The sequence below is a fragment of the Pelophylax lessonae genome, assembly GCF_965119305.1.
Source record: "Pelophylax lessonae genome assembly, chromosome: 13".
Lineage (NCBI taxonomy): Eukaryota > Metazoa > Chordata > Amphibia > Anura > Ranidae > Pelophylax > Pelophylax lessonae.
The window spans coordinates 41,330,913-41,352,135 of NC_138780.1; the positions used below are offsets into that span (position 1 = coordinate 41,330,913).

General features: G+C 45.3%; 1 protein-coding gene across 1 annotated transcript; it reads right to left on the bottom strand.

Moving 5' to 3' along the window:
- Nucleotides 1-19,478: 19,478 nt before the first annotated feature.
- Nucleotides 19,479-20,417, bottom strand: LOC309569149 (olfactory receptor 6N1-like; the record flags this gene model as incomplete). The annotated part of the gene is made up of 1 exon (XM_082274910.1): nt 19,479-20,417. One exon carries the CDS (start codon nt 20,415-20,417, stop codon nt 19,479-19,481), a length of 939 nt encoding a protein of 312 aa, XP_082131036.1.
- Between the last annotated feature and the right edge of the window lie 806 nt (nt 20,418-21,223).

The window sequence follows — 21,223 nt, forward strand, 5'->3', positions numbered from 1 at the left end:
TTGTTTAACACAGCAGGAGAAACACAAATGCTTCCACTCTCTTCTAGTGATGTCGTGAACCTAAAATTTGCCGTTCGCGAACGGCGAACGTAGGCCTCCGCGAATGTTCGCGAACTGGCGAACCGGGCGAACCGCCATAGACTTTAATAGGCAGGCAAATTTTAAAACCCACAATAGTGATGGAAAAGTTGTTTCAAGGGGACTAACACCTGGACTGTGGCATGCCGGAGGGGGATCCATGGCAAAACTCCCATGGAAAATTACGTAGTTGACGCAGAGTCGGGTTTTAATCCATAAAGGGCATAAATCACCTAACATTCCTAAATTGTTTGGAATAACGTGCTTTAAAGCATCCAGTGTGTGTGTACGATCAGGCATGATGCTGTATCGATCAGGTAGTGTAAGGGTTACGCCCGCTTCACAGTGACAGACCAAACTCTGACAGACCAAACTCCCCGTTTAACAGTCAGTCAGTCCATTTGCACATTGCACAACCGCAAACTCCCCATTTGCACAAGGTTGGATACCAAGTTAGGGTGGCCTGCCTCTGCCTGTCATTTTTTTTTAGATTTGTGGTACTATGCCTGCAAGCTGCTGTGCCACCGTATATATGAGTGGTGGGCACTGCAGTGGGCACAGTACACTCTGTGGACCTGACAGTCACTGGCAGGCCAGGCAACTGCAATTATAAAAAAATATATATTTTTTTAATTTTCAAGCTGCTGTGCCACCGTATATATGAGTGGTGGGCACTGCAGTGGGCACAGTACACTCTGTGGACCTGACAGTCACTGGCAGGCCAGGCAACTTCAATTATAAAAAAAATATATATTTTTTTAATTTGCAAGCTGCTGTACCACCGTATATATGAGTTGTGGGCACTGCAGTGGGCACAGTACACTCTGTAGACCTGACAGTCACTGGCAGGCCAGGCAACTTAAATTTTTTTTAAAAAATATATTTTTTTAATTTGCAAGCTGCTGTGCCACCGTATATATGAGTGGTGGGCACTGCAGTGGGCACAGTACACTCTGTGGATCTGACAGTCACTGGCAGGCCAAGCAACTGCAATTATAAAAAATATTTTTTTTTTTTCAATTTGCAAGCTGCTGTGCCACCGTATATATCAGTGGTGGGCACTGCAGTGGACCTGACACACACTGCAATTATGACAGAGGAAAAAAAAAATATTTTTAAAACTGCAAGGTACTGTGCCACCCGATATGAGTGTGGTGTGCACACAGTACAGTCTGTGGTGGGTTTGTGGCCTCTCACACACGGCGGGCAGGCAACTGCAGTGCACAATAGATATATATATATAGAAAAAAAAATTACTCAAATACTAGCCCTAAAAAGGGCTTTTTGGGGTGCTGTTAGGATGATGTCCTTACAGCAGGAGTGGACAGAGAACACTGAGTAACAAGACCGAGAACACTGACTAACAACTGTCCCTATTAACAGCAGCAGCACTCTCCCTGCTCTCACTAACACACTGCTTCAGAATGATCTAAGATGGATGCTGCCCTTGCTTTTTTATAGGAGGTGGGAGGGTGTGGGAGGGAGGGTATGCTAATTGGCTGGAATGTGTCTGCTGACTGTGAGGTACAGGGTCAAAGTTTGCCTCAATGATGAAGTATAGGGGGCGCACCGAACATCGCATATGTTCGCCCGCAGCGGCGGACGCGAACAAGCGATGTTCGCCGGGAACTGTCCGCCGGCGAACAGTTCGGGACATCTCTACTCTCTTCCACAGCCTCTGTATTACAGTGCTAGAGGTTAGGCGGGGCTATGTTATATACTGGGGGGCGTATTCACTCCTGATTGGCCTCTGGTCCCCGTAGTCACTCCAATCACGTTCCTAGCAGACTCCTGCCCCCTCATTGGCTTTTACTGACGTTTCTGGGCCAATCACGGGCTTTTAAAGCCCACTTCCTTTCCCATTGCATTTTGGGCGGATCTGGTGACCGAATTCGAATTCGGCCGAATTTTGAACAACCAATGTTCGGGTCGAACCGATGGTCGACCCAAACCGTTCGATCATCCCTAGTCACCAAGTGTTACGAGGATCCGGAAGGACGGGTGTTAGCGTGTAGCCGGCCGGCTGTTACATTCATGCTTGACTTTTTTCTACTGATTAGAAGTGCAATACTATTTCTTCAATAAATTTACCCTAAGATTTTACACTATGGAGATTTTTATTTACATTTCATGTGGATTATTTGATGTTGAGTCGATCATTATATAAGGAGCACAGTCGAGAGTTTTACTCACTTCTGGTGGGTCTGACCCCTGTGTGGTCTTCCCCTTTTATCTGATCATCTGATGCTAAGTTGATCTGTCTTCTATGAGCACAGAGGAAAGGTTCATTGGTAGGGTTGAGCGGACACCTAGATGTCCGTGTTCGACGGGTTCGGCCGAACTTTAAAAAAAAGTCCGGGTCCGTGTCCCGGACTTTTACCGAACTTTTCCCGGACACCGAACCCCATTGAAGTCAATGGGGACCCGAACTTTAAGGCACTAAAATGGCTCTAAAACACCAATGGAAAGGGCTAGAGTGCTGCAAATGGCAGCAAAACGTAGTTAAGAGCATGGCAAGTGCTCTGCAAACAAATGTGGATAGGGAAATAACTTAAAACAACAAAAAAAAAAACAGAAAAATAAAACAATGTTCTTCATCTCTGAAGGACGAGGCCCATAAGGAGTAGGAGGGAGGTTGAGGTGGTGGTGGATGTGGCGGTGTCATAGGCGTGCGCACAGGGTGTGCTTGGTGTACCTGGGCACACCCTAATCACCTAGGGCACATAGCATTATCGCTCTGTTTGCCAGTGAGGAGATGGGAAAGATCTCCCTCGCACCTGCTCTGCTCTATTTCTCTTTGCCAGCAGGGAGAGTAATGTATCGGGGCCATGTACATGTAGGCAAACACATGCATGTGTATTTCAACTTTGGGGTGCACACCCTAATGCAATAGGCTGCGCACACCTATGGGCGGTGTAGGTGGAAGCGGCGGTGGAGGAGGACCAGGGCCGGATTAAGAGCATCATGGTCTTGGTGCTGAGGATTTTGAAGGGCCTTAAGGGCCGTGCCTTGGCATGCACCCAGAGGAGGAAGGGTGCAGCCATGCATGCCTAATTCAACATGGGATGCTGTCTCTGAAGCCCATAAACACATCCATGCATCGGCAACTGTCCCTCCTTGTCCGGCCTTCGCGCTGTGTGGGGAAGTTCTGAGGGTGCTGCCTGGGGAAGCGAGCATAGAAGCCAGACTTCTGTGTTTACAAGTGACAGAAGAGCGGTAACAGTGAATATGGCCAACCCGGGGCCTATATAAAAGGTAGGGGCCTGCATGGAGCTGCAGCTCCAATAGCCCCTACGTTAATCTGGCCCTGAGGAGGAGGACGAGGTAGCCAACACTGCTTCTTTTCACAAATTTTAAATGAGGGTACACCCCAAAAGAGTGAGAAAGAGCAAAAATGGAACAATGGCTGGGTAAGGTCGGTATCCATTGCTATTCTGCACAAGGTACGGAAAAGTCCCGTAGGATCCATGCCTGGTTCATTTTAATGAACGTGAGCTTGTCCACATTGTCTCTGGACAGGCGGCTGCGCTTGTCTGTTATAACACCCCCAGCCGTGCTAAATACCCGTTCAGATAATACACTGGCTGCAGGGCACGCCAGCACCTCCAAGGCGTAAAGGGCAAGCTCAGGCCATGTGCCCAATTTGGAGACCCAGAAGTTGAAGGGGGCAGACCCCTCATTCACTACATGTAGGCGTGTGCACACATACTGCTCCACCATGTTGGTAAAATGCTGCCTCCTGCTAAGACGTTCCATCTGAGCTGCTGGTGCTGCTGTTTGTTGTGGCGTGCTGACAAAGCTTTTCCACATTTCGGCCATGCTAACCCTGCCTTCTGAGGTGCTGGCGGTGCCCTGGTTGAGTTGGCGACCTCCTCCTCCTCTGCCTTGTGCTTCCACTGTGGCCCCGCTGTCAGATGGGAATGCCAGCAGCATCGCGTCTACCAGCGTGCGCTTGTACTCGCGCATCTTGCGATCGCGCTCCAGTGAGTGAATTAAGGACGGTACGTTGTCCTTGTAACGGGGATCCAGCAGCGTGGCCACCCAGTAATCAGCACAAGTTAGAATGTGGGCAACTCGGCGGTCGTTGTGGAGACACTGCAGCATGTAATCGCTCATGTGTGCCAGGCTGCCCAGAGGCGACGAAAGGCTGTCCTCTGTGGGAGGTGTATCGTCCATGTCCTCTGTATCCCCCCAGCCACGCACCAGTGATGGCCATGAGCTGGCCTGGGTGCCACCCTGCTGTGAACATGGTTCCATCTCCTCCTCCAGCTCCTCCTCCTCCTCATCCTCCTCATCCTCCAGAACTGTGCCCCTGCTGGACAATTGTGTCCCTGGCGTTTGTGTGTGCAGGAACCCACCCTCGGAGCCCCTTGCGAATGACTGCCCTGAAAGCCTTTGAAATGTTACCTCTTCATCCTCCTCCTCCTCCTCCTCATCCTGTGCCACATCCTCTTCCATCATCGCCCGAATTATTTTTTCAAGGAGGCATAGAAGTGGGATAGTTAAGCTGAGAACGGCGTCATTTCCACTGGCCATGTTGGTGGAGTACTCAAAACAGCGCAACAAGGCACACAGGTCTCGCATGGAGGCCCAGTTATTGGTGGTGAAGTGGTGCTGTTCCGCAGAGCGACTCACGCGTGCGTGCTGCAGCTGAAACTCCACTATGGCCTGCTGCTGCTCGCACAGTCTTTCCAGCATGTGCAAGGTGGAGTTCCACCTTGTGGGCACGTCACATATGAGGCGGTGAGCGGGAAGGCCGAAGTTACGCTGCAGCGCTGCCAGGCGAGCAGCAGCAGGGTGAGAACGCCAAAAGTGCGCACAAACGGCCCGCACTTTCTGCAGCAGCTCTGACATATCGGGGTAGTTTTTAAGGAACCTCTGCACCACCAAATTCAGCACATGCGCCAGGCAAGGGATGTGCGTCAAACCGGCTAGGCCCAGAGCTGCTATGAGATTTCTCCCGTTATCGCACACCACCAGGCCGGGCTTGAGGCTCGCTGGCAGCAACCACTCATTTGTTTGCTGTTCCATGCTTCTCCACAACTCCTGCGCGGTGTGTGGTTTGTCCCCCAAACAGGCAAGTTGTAAAACTGCCTGCTGTCGTTTACCCCTGGCCGTGCTGAAGTTGGTGGTGAAGGTGTTACGCTGTCCGGATGAGGAGGCGGTAGAGGATGAGGAAGCGGAGTAGGAGGAGTTAGGAACAGGAGGCAAACTGAAGCGCCCTGCAATCCTCGGTGGTGGAAGGACATGCGCCAAATTGCTATCCGCCTCAGGCCCATCCGCCACTGCATTTACCCAGTGTGCCGTTAGGGAGATATAACGCCCCTGACCGTGCTTACTGGTCCACGTATCGGTAGTTAGGTGGACCTTGGCACAGATGGCGTTGCGCAGTTGTGTAGGGAAGGGATGGCTTGCCTGGAAAAGTAGTGGCGGCTGGGCACGACGTACTGTGGGACAGCCACCGACATAAGGTTTTTAAAACTGTGCGTCTCCACCAGACGGAATGACAGCATTTCAAAGGCCAATAATTTTGAAATGCTGGAATTCAGGGCCAGGGATCGCGGGTGGGTAGGGGGGTACTTCCTCTTCCTCTCAAGTGTTTGGGAGATGGAAATCTGAACGCTTCCACGGGACATTGTGGAGATGGTTGTTGGTGACCCAGGTGGTGGTGTTGCTGACAGATCGTCTGTTTGCGGGGTGGCAGGTGCCGGTATCACTACAGATGTGGCTGGAGCGGCCGAGACTGCAGCAGAAGAGGAAGCAGGATGAGCCAGAGACGTCTCTTGGTTTTGAAGGTGTGTACTCCACTGCAGCTCGTGCTTTGCACTTAGATGCCTGATCATGCAGGTTGTGCTCAGGTTGAGAAGGTTTATGCCTCGCTTCAAGCTCTGATTGCACAGGGTGCAAACCACTCGTGTCCTGTCATCAGCACATTTTCTAAAGAACTTCCACGCTAGAGAACTCCTTTGAGCTGACTTTGGTGCGCTCGTTCCCTTGCTGCGTTGGGCAGTAGCGGGCGTAGTGTCTAGGGCACGGCCGCTCCGCTTCTGCACCCTGCTCCCTCTTCTGCTGTGCTGGTGGCTCTGTGCGACCACCGCCTCTTCCTCCAAACTACTCAGGTCACCTGCATGACGTTCATTCCATGTGGGGTCGAGGACCTCATCGTCCTCCACATCATCTTCCACCCAGTCTTCACTCCTGCCCTCCTTGTCGGTCTCCACAATGCTGAACGCCGCAGCAGTTGGCACCTGCGTTTCGTCATCATCGGAGACGTGCTGCGATGATCCTTGCATGTACTCATCTTGAGAAATAAGTGGTTGGGCATCTCTGCACTCAATCTCTTCAACTTCTGGGGCAGGGCTAGGTGGATGGCCCTGGGAAACCCTGCTGACAGAGTCATCAAAAAGAAGAAGAGACTGCTGTATGGCTTGGGGCTCAGACTGCTTGCCTGATTTGCAAGGGGGTGAGGTGAAAGACGGTTGGACATCGGCTGCAGGTGCCAACTGTGACCTTTCTGCAGTAGACTGGGTGGGAGACAATGTGAAGGAACTGGAGGCACTGTCAGCAGCAAACCAATCTACTATCGCCTCCACTTGTTCTGGCCTCATCACTTCTAGGGGCGTATGATGCCCTACCAAATACTGATGCAGGTTCTGTCGCCTACTCACACTTGAGGAAGGTGTTTCACTTGTGCGTGTAGCTGGCACAGATCGACCACGTCCTCTCCTTGCAACAGGAGCTCTAGCAGCAGCACCACCACGACCCAGGCCACGGCCCCTATTTGACGCTCTCCTCATATTTCTGAAATTTAAGATCTTGCCCTAGAAAGGTCTTTATTGAATAGCGGAACAAAAGAACAACAGTATCGCACGGGTGTATCTCACAGTCAAATATGCAAACTATGCCGCAATTTAATGTTTTTTACACCAAAAGGGTGTGTATTGAATAGCGGAATAGGAAAAAACTGTGTATCTCACACGTACAAACACAGACTAGGCCCGATTAAATTTTTTCCTACCCTAAAGGGAGGATGAGGAAGAGGAGTATGGAACAGGCAGCACCCTCAAATCTTCAGAAGTATGAGATGAACCCCAAAAACTTGGAAAGGTGGATCTCACACGTACCGACACAGACTATTCCGCAATTTAATTGAGCCCCAAAGGTTTTTATTGAATAGCGGAATAGGAAATATGATAAAAAAAAAGTGTATGTTTTTCACACGTACAGAAGCACACTAGGCCCCAATTACTATTGTTTGTACACCTAAAAGGATGGATGAGGAAGAGGAGGAGGAGGAGTATAGAACAGGCAGCACCCTCAAAGCTTCAGAAGTATGAGATGAACCCCAAAAACTTGGAAAGGTGGATCTCACACGTACCGACACAGACTATTCCGCAATTTAATTGAGCCCCAAAGGTTTTTATTGAATAGCGGAATAGGAAATATGATAAAAAAAAAGTGTATGTTTTTCACACGTACAGAAGCACACTAGGCCCCAATTACTATTGTTTGTACACCTAAAAGGATGGATGAGGAGGAGGAAGAGGAGGAGTATAGAACAGGCAGCACCCTCAAAGCTTCAGAAGTATGAGATGAACCCCAAAAACTTGGAAAGGTGGATCTCACACGTACCGACACAGACTATTCCGCAATTTAATTGAGCCCCAAAGGTTTTTATTGAATAGCGGAATAGGAAATATGATAAAAAAAAAGTGTATGTTTTTCACACGTACAGAAGCACACTAGGCCCCAATTACTATTGTTTGTACACCTAAAAGGATGGATGAGGAGGAGGAGGAGTATAGAACAGGCAGCACCCTCAAAGCTTCAGAAGTATGAGATGAACCCCAAAAACTTGGAAAGGTGGATCTCACACGTACCGACACAGACTATTCCGCAATTTAATTGAGCCCCAAAGGTTTTTATTGAATAGCGGAATAGGAAATATGATAAAAAAAAAGTGTATGTTTTTCACACGTACAGAAGCACACTAGGCCCCAATTACTATTGTTTGTACACCTAAAAGGATGGATGAGGAGGAGGAGTATAGAACAGGCAGCACCCTCAAAGCTTCAGAAGTATGAGATTGTGTTCACTGTACCCCACAAAGATTGTGTTCACTGTACCCCACAAAGATTGTGTTCACTGTACCCCACAAAGGTTTTGTTCACTGTACCCCACAAAGGTTTTGTTCACTGCACCCCACAAAGATTGTGTTCACTGCACTCCAAAAGGATTGTCTTCACTGCACCCCACAAAGATTGTGTTCACTGTACCCCACAAAGGTTTTGTTCACTGCACCCCACAAAGATTGTGTTCACTGTACCCCACAAAGGTTTTGTTCACTGCACCCCACAAAGATTGTGTTCACTGTACCCCCCAAAGATTTTGTTTACTGCACCCCACAAGGATTGTCTTCACTGCACCCCACAAGAATTGTCTTCACTGCACCCCACAAGGATTGTCTTCACTGCACCCCACAAAGATTGTGTTCACTGTACCCCACAAAGATTTTGTTCACTGCACTCCAAAAGGATTGTCTTCACTGCACCCCACAAAGATTGTGTTCACTGTACCCCACAAAGGTTTTGTTCACTGCACCCCACAAAAATTGTGTTCACTGTACCCCCCAAAGATTTTGTTCACTGCACCCCACAAGGATTGTCTTCACTGCACCCCACAAGGATTGTCTTCACTGCACCTCACAAAGATTGTGTTCACTGTACCCCACAAAGGTTGTGTTCACTGCACCCCACAAAGGTTTTGTTCACTGCACCCCACAAAGATTGTGTTCACTGCACCCCACAAAGGTTTTGTTCACTGCACCCCACAAAGATTGTGTTCACTGTACCCCACAAAGATTGTGTTCACTGTACCCCACAAAGGTTTTGTTCACTGCACCCCACAAAGATTGTGTTCACTGTACCCCACAAAGGTTGTGTTCACTGCACCCCACAAAGGTTTTGTTCACTGCACCCCACAAAGATTGTGTTCACTGCACCCCACAAAGATTGTGTTCACTGCACCCCACAAAGGTTTTGTTCACTGCACCCCACAAAGGTTTTGTTCACTGTACCCCACAAAGGTTTTGTTCACTGCACCCCACAAAGATTGTGTTCACTGTACCCCACAAAGATTGTGTTCACTGCACTCCAAAAGGAGTGTCTTCACTGCACCCCACAAAGATTGTGTTCACTGTACCCCACAAAGATTTTGTTCACTGCAACCCACAAAGATTGTGTTCACTGTACCCCACAAAGATTTTGTTCACTGCACTCCAAAAGGATTGTCTTCACTGCACCCCACAAAGATTGTGTTCACTGTACCCCACAAAGGTTTTGTTCACTGCACCCCACAAAGATTGTGTTCACTGTACCCCACAAAGGTTTTGTTCACTGCACCCCACAAAGATTGTGTTCACTGTACCCCACAAAGATTGTGTTCACTGTACCCCACAAAGGTTTTGTTCACTGCACCCCACAAAGATTGTGTTCACTGTACCCCACAAAGGTTGTGTTCACTGCACCCCACAAAGGTTTTGTTCACTGCACCCCACAAAGGTTTTGTTCACTGTACCCCACAAAGGTTTTGTTCACTGCACCCCACAAAGATTGTGTTCACTGTACCCCACAAAGGTTTTGTTCACTGCACCCCACAAAGATTGTGTTCACTGTACCCCCCAAAGATTTTGTTCACTGCACCCCACAAGTATTGTCTTCACTGCACCCCACAAGGATTGTGTTCACTGTACCCCACAAAGATTTTGTTCACTGCAACCCACAAAGATTGTGTTCACTGTACCCCACAAAGATTTTGTTCACTGCACTCCAAAAGGATTGTCTTCACTGCACCCCACAAAGATTGTGTTCACTGTACCCCACAAAGGTTTTGTTCACTGCACCCCACAAAGATTGTGTTCACTGTACCCCACAAAGGTTTTGTTCACTGCACCCCACAAAGATTGTGTTCACTGTACCCCACAAAGATTGTGTTCACTGTACCCCACAAAGGTTTTGTTCACTGCACCCCACAAAGATTGTGTTCACTGTACCCCACAAAGGTTGTGTTCACTGCACCCCACAAAGGTTTTGTTCACTGCACCCCACAAAGGTTTTGTTCACTGTACCCCACAAAGGTTTTGTTCACTGCACCCCACAAAGATTGTGTTCACTGTACCCCACAAAGGTTTTGTTCACTGCACCCCACAAAGATTGTGTTCACTGTACCCCCCAAAGATTTTGTTCACTGCACCCCACAAGTATTGTCTTCACTGCACCCCACAAGGATTGTGTTCACTGTACCCCACAAAGATTTTGTTCACTGCAACCCACAAAGATTGTGTTCACTGTACCCCACAAAGATTTTGTTCACTGCACTCCAAAAGGATTGTCTTCACTGCACCCCACAAAGATTGTGTTCACTGTACCCCACAAAGGTTTTGTTCACTGCACCCCACAAAGATTGTGTTCACTGTACCCCACAAAGGTTTTGTTCACTGCACCCCACAAAGATTGTGTTCACTGTACCCCACAAAGATTGTGTTCACTGTACCCCACAAAGGTTTTGTTCACTGCACCCCACAAAGATTGTGTTCACTGTACCCCACAAAGGTTGTGTTCACTGCACCCCACAAAGGTTTTGTTCACTGCACCCCACAAAGGTTTTGTTCACTGTACCCCACAAAGGTTTTGTTCACTGCACCCCACAAAGATTGTGTTCACTGTACCCCACAAAGGTTTTGTTCACTGCACCCCACAAAGATTGTGTTCACTGTACCCCCCAAAGATTTTGTTCACTGCACCCCACAAGGATTGTCTTCACTGCACCCCACAAGGATTGTCTTCACTGCACCCCACAAAGATTGTGTTCACTGTACCCCACAAAGATTTTGTTCACTGCACCCCACAAAGATTGTGTTCACTGTACCCCACAAAGATTTTGTTCACTGCACTCCAAAAGGATTGTCTTCACTGCACCCCACAAAGATTGTCTTCACTGTACCCCATAAAGGTTTTGTTCACTGCACCCCACAAAGATTGTGTTCACTGTACCCTACAAAGGTTTTGTTCACTGCACCCCACAAAGATTGTGTTCACTGTACCCCCCAAAGATTTTGTTCACTGCACCCCACAAGGATTGTCTTCACTGCACCCCACAAGGATTGTCTTCACTGAACCCCACAAAGATTGTGTTCACTGCACCCCACAAAGGTTTTGTTCACTGCACCCCACAAAGATTGTGTTCACTGTACCCCCCCAAAGATTTTGTTCACTGCACCCCACAAGGATTGTCTTCTCTGCACCCCACAAAGATTGTGTTCACTGTACCCCCCAAAGATTTTGTTCACTGCACCCCACAAGGATTGTCTTCACTGCACCCCACAAGGATTGTCTTCACTGCACCCCACAAAGATTGTGTTCACTGTACCCCCACAAAGGTTTTGTTCACTGCACCCCACAAAGATTTTGTTCACTGCACTCCAAAAGGATTGTGTTCACTGCACCCCAAAAAGATTGTGTTCACTGCAGCCCACACACAGAAAAATGGATGTGGATCACTGACACCTGCCTATCTCCTATCCCACACCACACAGCAATATCGATTGTAGTTTGTAGAACACAGTTTCCCTAAAATTCAGCAGACTCTGTCCCTAACAGGATTGAGAAGAGATCGTAGATCAGGAGAACTAAGTGCAGACCCCACCCCACACAGCAATATCGATTGTAGTTTGTAGAACACTCTGACCCTAAAATTCAGCAGCAGCCTCTCCCTAACAGGATTGAGAAGAGATCGTAGATCAGGATTGAGTGCAGACCCCACCCCCCACACAGCAATATCGATTGTAGTTTGCAGAAGACACTGACCCTATAATTCAGCAGACTCTATCCCTAAAATGCCTACAACTCGCCCTGCCTAAACACTCCGACCTGTCCCTCAATTCTATCCGGACACAAATGGTTTTTTCCTGCCTATCTTTCCCTAATCAGCAGCCAGCACGTATGTGTGCTCTGTCCCTGATCTAAGCAGCATAATGACGCCGCTGCGGCTGCCTCGAACTTATAAAGACTTGGTCACATGCTTCAGACGGCCAATCACAGCTACTGAGACATTTGCAGGCATGGCTGGGATGGCTTAAGGCACACCAGTTAAATGATTGTTGATTGGCTGTTGAAAGCCCGCCATGAAAAGAGCGCCAAAGCATGCAAAACCCGGAAATAAAACGACCGAACACGGATTTTTACCCGAATATACAGTAAAGTGTCCGTGTTCGGGTAACAAAAATCCAATTATTCGGTACGAACACGAATAATACAGTCCGTGTTCGCTCAACACTATTCATTGGTCATCTATTACTCAACCATCCTCTGGCAAGTTTGACCCATTAGGGTCTCTGGTAAGCAGGCATTTCGTGTGGTGGTGGATACGCAAGTCGTAGTGGAAGAATATTTTTTTGTCACCTTTTTTACATCATTTTACTGAATATATCAATCTCAATTTGTGTACTTTATTAATTACAATGCACTTAGTGTTTTTATCACAATTTTCAATTTTAATGTCATTTAAGTTGATATATTTATACAGCACAGTTTTTTATTTTTTTTTATTTTTTATTTTTATATTTTTTATTTTTACGTCTCAAACCTCTACCTATTTCACCAAAAAATAAGAAAAAATAAACTTTTTTAAAAAAATGCATTTTTTAATCCTGACTATAATAAACAAAGAAAGGAAAAACTACTGCACATAATACTGTTGTAGTCCACAAATGGCACTTTTCCACTGCAAGTACCGGCTCGGCTCTACTCCGCAACTGCTTGGCCCTACTCAGCTCAGTTTGCTTTTCCACTGCTTGGTACGAGTCGGCATGTTTCAGCACTGTATAGGCTCTACTCGGCTCGGTTTGCTTTTCCACTAAAGTAGTAAGTGGGTGGGATTACAACGATTCTCTGACCAATCAGTGGCTAGTAGTGACAAACAATCAAGGCCGCATGCAAAGGATTGTGGAATATGGTATAGGTACGGCACGCTTGGAACCCCAGCCGAGGTGGTACTGTTTAAGCGAGCCGTACCGAGCCATACCATGCAGTGGAAAAGCGCCAAACCGAGCCAAACCGTTTCTGTTCCATGCAGTAGAAAAGCGCCAAGAGTGTGGGCTTTGTGGCCTGGCATTGACAGTGAAAGCAGTACAATAAAATAACATCACCACCATAATGTGAGAGGAACAGGTGGGGAAGGTCTTGCTTCATCCTGAGTTTGTCTTCATTTGAACAACTGAACATATATAAATAATCATTATGTACATTACTACAAATTATACAACATTAAACATAGCGACAAAACCAATGACGCTTCCATTTATTGTGCCGGTAATGGAATTTCTGAAAAGATCAAAAATTTGAAAAAAATCAGGATCACAGATTGTTTTTGCTTTGAATGTCCATTTTATTTATTTTTAATTTTTTAATGAGGTAGTAAAAAGTAGTACAAATAATGTACATAGAATGCATACATGATGGAATGCAATTGGACAAAAAAATAACACATTAGAAAAAATCAAAAAACAAAGGGAGATAGTACAGTTACAATACAGTTCAAGACAGAAGGAGTAGGAGGGCCCTTTTTGTGTGAGCTTACAATCTAAAAGGGAGGTTGAAGTGGTACAAAACTTAATAGCTGTGGGGGATGAATTGATGTAGTTAGTCGAAGTACAATTTATAGGTGGAATTGGGGTAGGCCCCTCTGAATAAATGAGTTTGCAGTAATAGTCTAAATGTGGACAGGGTAGTTTATAACCAGACAGATTGAGGTAGAGAGTTCCATAGGAAGGGAGAGGTTCTGGAGAAGTCCTGGAGGGGAGCATGGGAGGAGGTGACAAAGGAGCTAGTGAACAGGATGTCTTGAGAGGAATGGAGTGGACAACATGTTGAGGTGAGTTTAGTGATATATCTGGGAGCAGAATTGTGGATGGCTTTGTATGTTGTTGTTAGTATTTTGAATTATATACATTGGCTAGTGGAAGCCACTAAAGGGATTAGCGGAGCTGGGCAGCGGCAGCCACAGACTTGTTAGTAAGGTGATTGACTCTAGCAGCAGCATTCAGGATGGACTGGAGGGAGGATAGCCTATGTAAAAGTAGGCCAGTGAGAAGAGAGTTGTAGTAGTGAAGGCGGAAGATAACCAGGGAGTGAATACGTTGCTTTGTGATGTTGTTATTTAAGAAGGGGCCAATTTTCTATACATATTGCAGAGATGTTCAGCCCTGTCCCCCATAGTAATTCCATTCTGCCACTAGATTTGTTCATTCATTCAGCCTGAATTCAGCCTGCATTCACCTGGAAGACTGTGGAATGAACACTGTAAGTACAGAATGCAATGGAATGGCCCCCAGAAGGGGCATTATGATGGTGTCTGCGTAGTGTAATGATAGAAAGAGAGAGAGAGAGACATATCGTGTCATTGCAACTCTCTGCGTTATTGAGAACTTCCCTCTGTAGGAAGAAGACCCAAGGCAAAAGACTCTGCAAGTCTCGTGACCACCTGGAAGACACCTGAAAATGTAAGATTAAAAAAAAAAAAAAAAAAAAAAACTACAGTACATGATGGGATTTGAGTCTAAAGTTATTTCTAATCTGATAGGTAGTAGAGATTTTAAATGCTTTTCTTACTTACAGATTTTCATTGTTTTTTTCTTACTATTTCACAAGAGCTTACGATTTTAACCTGCATATGTTTTTTTTTATTTATTAACTTAACACAATGTCATAAATTATATTTATTAAAAAAGTTGGAAATTATATTGATTTATTAATTTTACTAATAATTATTATTCATATAATATTATATTACTTGCATAAAGAAATACTAGCATGTTTTTGTTCTATTGGGCTTTTGCTTATAGAAAATATATAAATTTAGGGGAAGTACTTTTTTTTTTTAATCTATAAATTGCAGTGCATTCTTTAGAAAGAGGGTTAACCATTCAGTATGTTAATTCTCAGATTGGTGGATATTTGGAATGTGAGTGCGGGCTGAAAGTAAATTAATATTGTATTATTGACCTGATATATATATACAGTATATATACAGTATATATATATATATATATATATATATATATATATATATATATATTCCAGTTATAAAAATATATTATATATATATATATCTTATAATATATAATATAATAATAAATAAAAATAACTTGGTTAAGAAATACACAAGAAATATTGACTACTATTTAACATAGATAAGAAGATTCCCACAAAATTATAAAATGTAATAGGCTAAAAAGCATATGAAACTGTAATTTCAGTCAAAAGGCAAAGGCAATTGATGGTCGACTAATGCTATCATTAAGTACTACAACTATGCTGTAATTAGAATGCTAATATATGTACCGTATAAACTCGATTATAAGCCGACCCGAGTATAAGCCGAGGCCCCTACTTTTACCACAAAAAGATGGGAAAAATGATTGACATCGAGTATAAGCCTAGGGTGAGAATGCAGGGCGGCGGGCATGGTACAGGAGAATGCAGGGCGGCGGGCATGGTACAGGAGAATGCAGGGTACTGGCATGGTACAGGAGAATGCAGGGTACTGGCATGGTACAGGAGAATGCAGGGTGACTGGCATGGTACAGGAGAATGCAGGGTGACTGGCATGGTGCAGGAGAATGCAGGGTGGCTGGCATGGTACCGGAGAATGCAGGGTACTGGCATGGTACAGGAGAATGCAGGGTACTGGCATGGTACAGGAGAATGCAGGGTGACTGGCATGGTACAGGAGAATGCAGGGTGACTGGCATGGTGCAGGAGAATGCAGGGTGGCTGGCATGGTACCGGAGAATGCAGGGTACTGGCATGGTACAGGAGAATGCAGGGTACTGGCATGGTACAGGAGAATGCAGGGTACTGGCATGGTACAGGAGAATGCAGGGTGACTGGCATGGTGCAGGAGAATGCAGGGTGGCTGGCATGGTACAGGAGAATGCAGGGTGGCTGGCATGGTACAGGAGAATGCAGGGTACTGGCATGGTACAGGAGAATGCAGGGTGACTGGCATGGTACAGGAGAATGCAGGGTGACTGGCATGGTGCAGGAGAATGCAGGGTGGCTGGCATGGTACAGGAGAATGCAGGGTGGCTGGCATGGTACAGGAGAATGCAGGGTACTGGCATGGTACAGGAGAATGCAGGGTACTGGCATGGTACAGGAGAATGCAGGGTGACTGGCATGGTACAAGAGGATCCGGGGTTGTGGGCACACTACAGGAGATGCAGTGCTGTGGGCATGGTACAGGTGGACCATGCCTGCAGCACTGCATCCCTTGTAGTATGCCCGCAGCCCTGCATAATGGCAGGTAGTGCAGCTGTTTCACTTAACTGTTCCAGAGGCACCTTCATTTTAAAAATGGCACCGCCCGGCGCTGACACGTCATTGCGCACACGCCGCCGCCGCTCGTATACTTTCGGCTATTCCCGGCCTCTCCCGAGCGGCTGTGGCGCATGCGCAATGACACGTATGCGCCGGGCGGCGCCATTTTTAAAGCTCAAGCACGTCGGAGCGGCCAGGGACTTTTTTTTTTCTTGACTCGAGTATAAGCCGAGGGGGACGTTTTCAGCACAAAAAAATGTGCTGAAAAACTCGGCTTATACTCGAGTATATACGGTAAAACTAAAACATTTGCTCAGTTTTTCAAAGTGGATTAAACCCCTGTTTTTTTTTTTTTTGTTTGCTGTCTGTATGCCCAATAGGAGATTTACCCTCTTTATTGGTCCTCGTGACCATTGCCTCTGATACAGAAATTGATGGAAATTTTTACATATTTTAATAGTCACAGGAGCAGGAGGTTAGGGAAAATCTTCCAGTGGGGAAACCTGTTCTGGTGACACCTAAGTAAGAAATCCCTATCACTTTTTAGTGATTTTCTCTTGGTATTGTCAATGTAACATTAGTGAAGGGGACACAGACTGAAAAATGTGAACTGGCTTTACACACACTTTGATTCCATGTACTGTACCCTAATAAGAGTTATCTGTAATCAAATTCATACATGAGCCCACATTACACATAAGCTCACATGGACATGGGGTGTGTAGCTCCTGTGCACCTAATTCTGGCCTTTGTGTGCACCAGGGAAGTGGGTGCAGCATCCAACCCTGCTGCCTGCAGACTGTCAAAGTCTATGACTGGCTGAAATGCTGTGGCTAGATGCTGTAATGAGTGAAGTGAGTTGGAAGGGAAGGTTTAGAGGAGATTTCAGCTGAAGGACTCAGGATTGAACAAGTGAAGGACCAACTTGATTGTTGGTAATGAGTGAATAAAATTGAATGGCGGATAGTTACATAGTTATTTAGTAGTTGAGGTTGAATAAAGACAATAGTCCATCCAGTTCAACCTGTGTAGGTGTGTGTGGATGTAATCATTTCACATACCCCTGAATGTTCTGATCCTTGAGATGTATGTCCAAGAGTCTTTTAAAAGTAGCCATACTCCCCTCAGTTACTACCATTTGTGGAAGAGAGTTCCACAATCTTGTAGCCCTTACTGTAAAAAACCCCCTGCGTAGCCTGAGGTTAAATCACTTCTCCTCTAATCGCATTGTATGGCATCGTGTCCTCATGCATTCGTTGCGACTGAACAGTTTTTTTTCTATTCTGAGATCACCGTTGAGGTACTTTTTTTTGTAAATCGCTATCATGTCCTCTCCAGGGAGAATAAATCAAGCGCTTGTAAGTGCTCTTCATAATTAAGGTCCTCCAATCCTCTAATCAGTTTAGTTGCCCTTCTCTGGACTCTCTCCAGCTCCAACACATTCCTCCTGAGGACTGGCGACCAGAACTGGACAGAATACTCCAGATGTAGTCCGACCAGTTATTGCTTAACATTAAGGCATTCAATCATTTAATGTTTTTTTTTTTTTACTTTCAGCTCACAGAAATGATTAACCACTTTACCACCGGAGGATTTTGCTGTCTTACGTCCAGGCCACTTTTTGCGATTTGGCACTGTGCGACTTTAACAGACAATTGTGCGGTCGTGCGACGCTGTACCCAAACAAAATTTACGTCCTTTTTTTCCCACAAACAGAGCTTTCTTTTGGTGGTATTTGATAACCTGTGCGATTTTTACTTTTTGCGCTATAAACAAAAAAAGAGCGTAAATTTTGAAAAAATAACAATATTTTTCACATTTTGTTATATGAAATTCCCCCCCAAAAAAAAATGTAAAAATCAAAATGTTTTAAAATTTTTGGCCAATTTGTTTTCTGCTACCTATGTTTGGTAAAAAAAATCACAATAAGCGTATTTTGATTTGTTTGCGCAAAAGTTATTGCGTTTACTAACTAAGGGAAAGATTTCTGTCATTTTTGGTGTTTTTTTCTTTTTTTAACGAGTAATGGCGGCGATCTGCGATTTTTTTTGCGGGACTGCGACATTGCGGCGGACAGATCGGACCCTTGACTGACATTTTTGACACTTTTGGGGTACCAGTGACATTACTACAGTAATCAGAGCTATACATATGCACTGTTACTGTAAAAATGACACTGGCAGGGAAGGGGTTAAGTTTATTGGAGAGGGAGGGGTTAATGTATGCCTGGTGCTTACTGACGTGTGTGGGGGGAGGTGACTGAGTGACACAGGGACAGATCGCATGTTCAGCTATGCTGAACCCTGCAATCTGTCACTGTTTGTCGCTTAGGAGATCCGCCCGCTTTGTTTACACAAGCGGGCGGATCTCCAGACTCGATTCCCCGACGATCGGGGAAGAGCGGCGGTGATCGCCACTGCTCCTCCCCTGGCCCAACTCCCGCTGTGACTGAAAAACAGCGGGAGCGAGCCTCCGGCCGTGCGCGAGCGCCGCCCACAAGGGGAGGAGTCCAGCGACGTAGGTCGCTGGACGGATTCGAGCCAACTTGCCGCAGTACAGTCCCAGTGACTGGTCGGGAAGTGGTTAATTGATGACTTCCACAAAAAAAAAAAAACCTAAAACTGATGAGGGTAGGACTGGAATCTTAGGCCTTGGCTTTTTGTGAAGCCCATATAGTCTCATGATGTCTTCGAGCCACAAAGGAAGTTATTTCTGATAGATTTCCCTTTGCTAGGCAATGTGATCACATGCCTGAATGATAGATTACATCTTACTCCCTTGAATGCTAAATTATACGACATGTAAGATAACTGTCAAATGAGAGGGCTTCTCTAGCCTACTAATGTTTTAGCATTTCACTGAGAAATAGAATGAGGTGGGGTTCTCAACTTGGGCAGAATTTGGGTCCCTGTGTACAGCCCAGGATCTAAGGAGTTTCACAAACAGAGTCACGTCTATTGATGTAAAGACTAACTTTTCATAGGCAGGTCAAGTTCAGTTTAAGCACAACAGAGATATTTTATATTAACCATTGATTTGAATAGTAATCCTTTGAATTCCTCTTCTTAAACCTGATAATACTTCTTGATTCCTCAGACTATAAATAATGGGATTTAGAAAAGGTGTTAACATAGCATATACAATGGCAAATATTTTGTCAAAATCTCCTAAATGAAGTTCTTTGGGGCTAGCATACACAATACAGGCTGCACCATAGAAAAGGGTCACCACAGTCAGGTGTGAAGAGCAAGTTGAGAATGCCTTCATTCGCCCTGTGCTGGTCTTTATTTTCACAATTGCAATGATGATATTGATGTACATTGCAATAACTATTGCCATGTTGAACATGGTGGCAAAGCCTCCAACACAACGATTTATGTTGACTGTAAGGGTTATATCACCACAAGATAGTGTTAGTAAAGGAGCCAGATCACAGAAGAAATGGTTAACAATGTATCTGCCACAAAATGGAACTTGTGATGTTAGCGTCGTGGGAATTATTGCCATTAGAAAACCCATGATCCAGCACATGGAGGCCAAGCATATGCATACCTTTATGTTCATGATGGTTTTGTATCTAAGTGGTTTGCAGATGGCCACATATCGGTCAATGGCCATGATGGCCAATAAGTTACACTCTGTAATTCCCAAAGTATGGAACATGTAGAGCTGAACAAAACACCAGTGGAAGGGGATTCTCTTGTTTTTGGTTAACAGCATGGCAAGAAGCTTTGGTGTTGTAGTGGACACGTACCATATCTCCAGAAAAGACAAGTTGACGATAAAGAAATACATTGGAGTATGAAGGTTAATGTGATAACACACCACCAAGATTATCAATATATTTCCAATAAGAGTCAGAAGGTAGATGACAAAGAAGACAGTGAACATTGCAAAGTTGTAATTCCCAGTGCTGACGAATCCTTCTAGTATGAAGTAATTTAAATATGATTGGTTTGCCATGATAGGTTGGCTTATATAGACATGAAAAGTGTATTCTTGGACAAGTTGTCCAGCAGCTATTAAGGACTCCTGAAATATAAAATATTTAAAAATCTATATGAATTTATTAAAAATAACGAGGTTGATTTTCTGAAGAAAAAGAGCCAGATCACCTACCAAAAATTAACTTAGCCGAAGAAAAAGAAAATACAATTTCTTAGGTGAACAGTTCCTTTTTCTTAAGTAAATCAGCACTGGTATGTTCAGTAGACGGAATTACGTATATTCCCTTATTCCAGGTTTTAGATGAAACATTATGCTCAACAGGAAATGAGAAAAATCTCTTCAGAGAAAAATCTCTGTAGAATATCACTTATAGTTATACAGTTATCATTCAATCATCCAAACAAGTGCCCTTTCTGGAACATGTCCTCTCTGTTACAGTTTCTGTGATAGCTCAATATTTTGGATTTCCTTTCACTTTCAGTCTCAGTGAAAGTGAACTCCAGGACAAATAGAGTGCATCTCCACAACAGGATCACAGTCAGCAATAAATACATAGCAGAGGTTATAATTATAACCCTTCCCCATTCTGTTTAAAACAAAATATAATTTGGTTTTATATCGACTTTTTAGTCATCAGTGGTGTACCAAATCATGATCATCTCACCCTCTGTAGCAGTTGGCTGATAGGCAGTTATGTACAGCTCAGGACTTTTTTCTCAGAGAATAGACACAGGGACTCCCCCGTTCTGAGTCACCCCTTGTCTCCACCCCCTACCCACCTCAGAGCAGCACCCCTTGATTCCACCCCGTACCCACCTCAG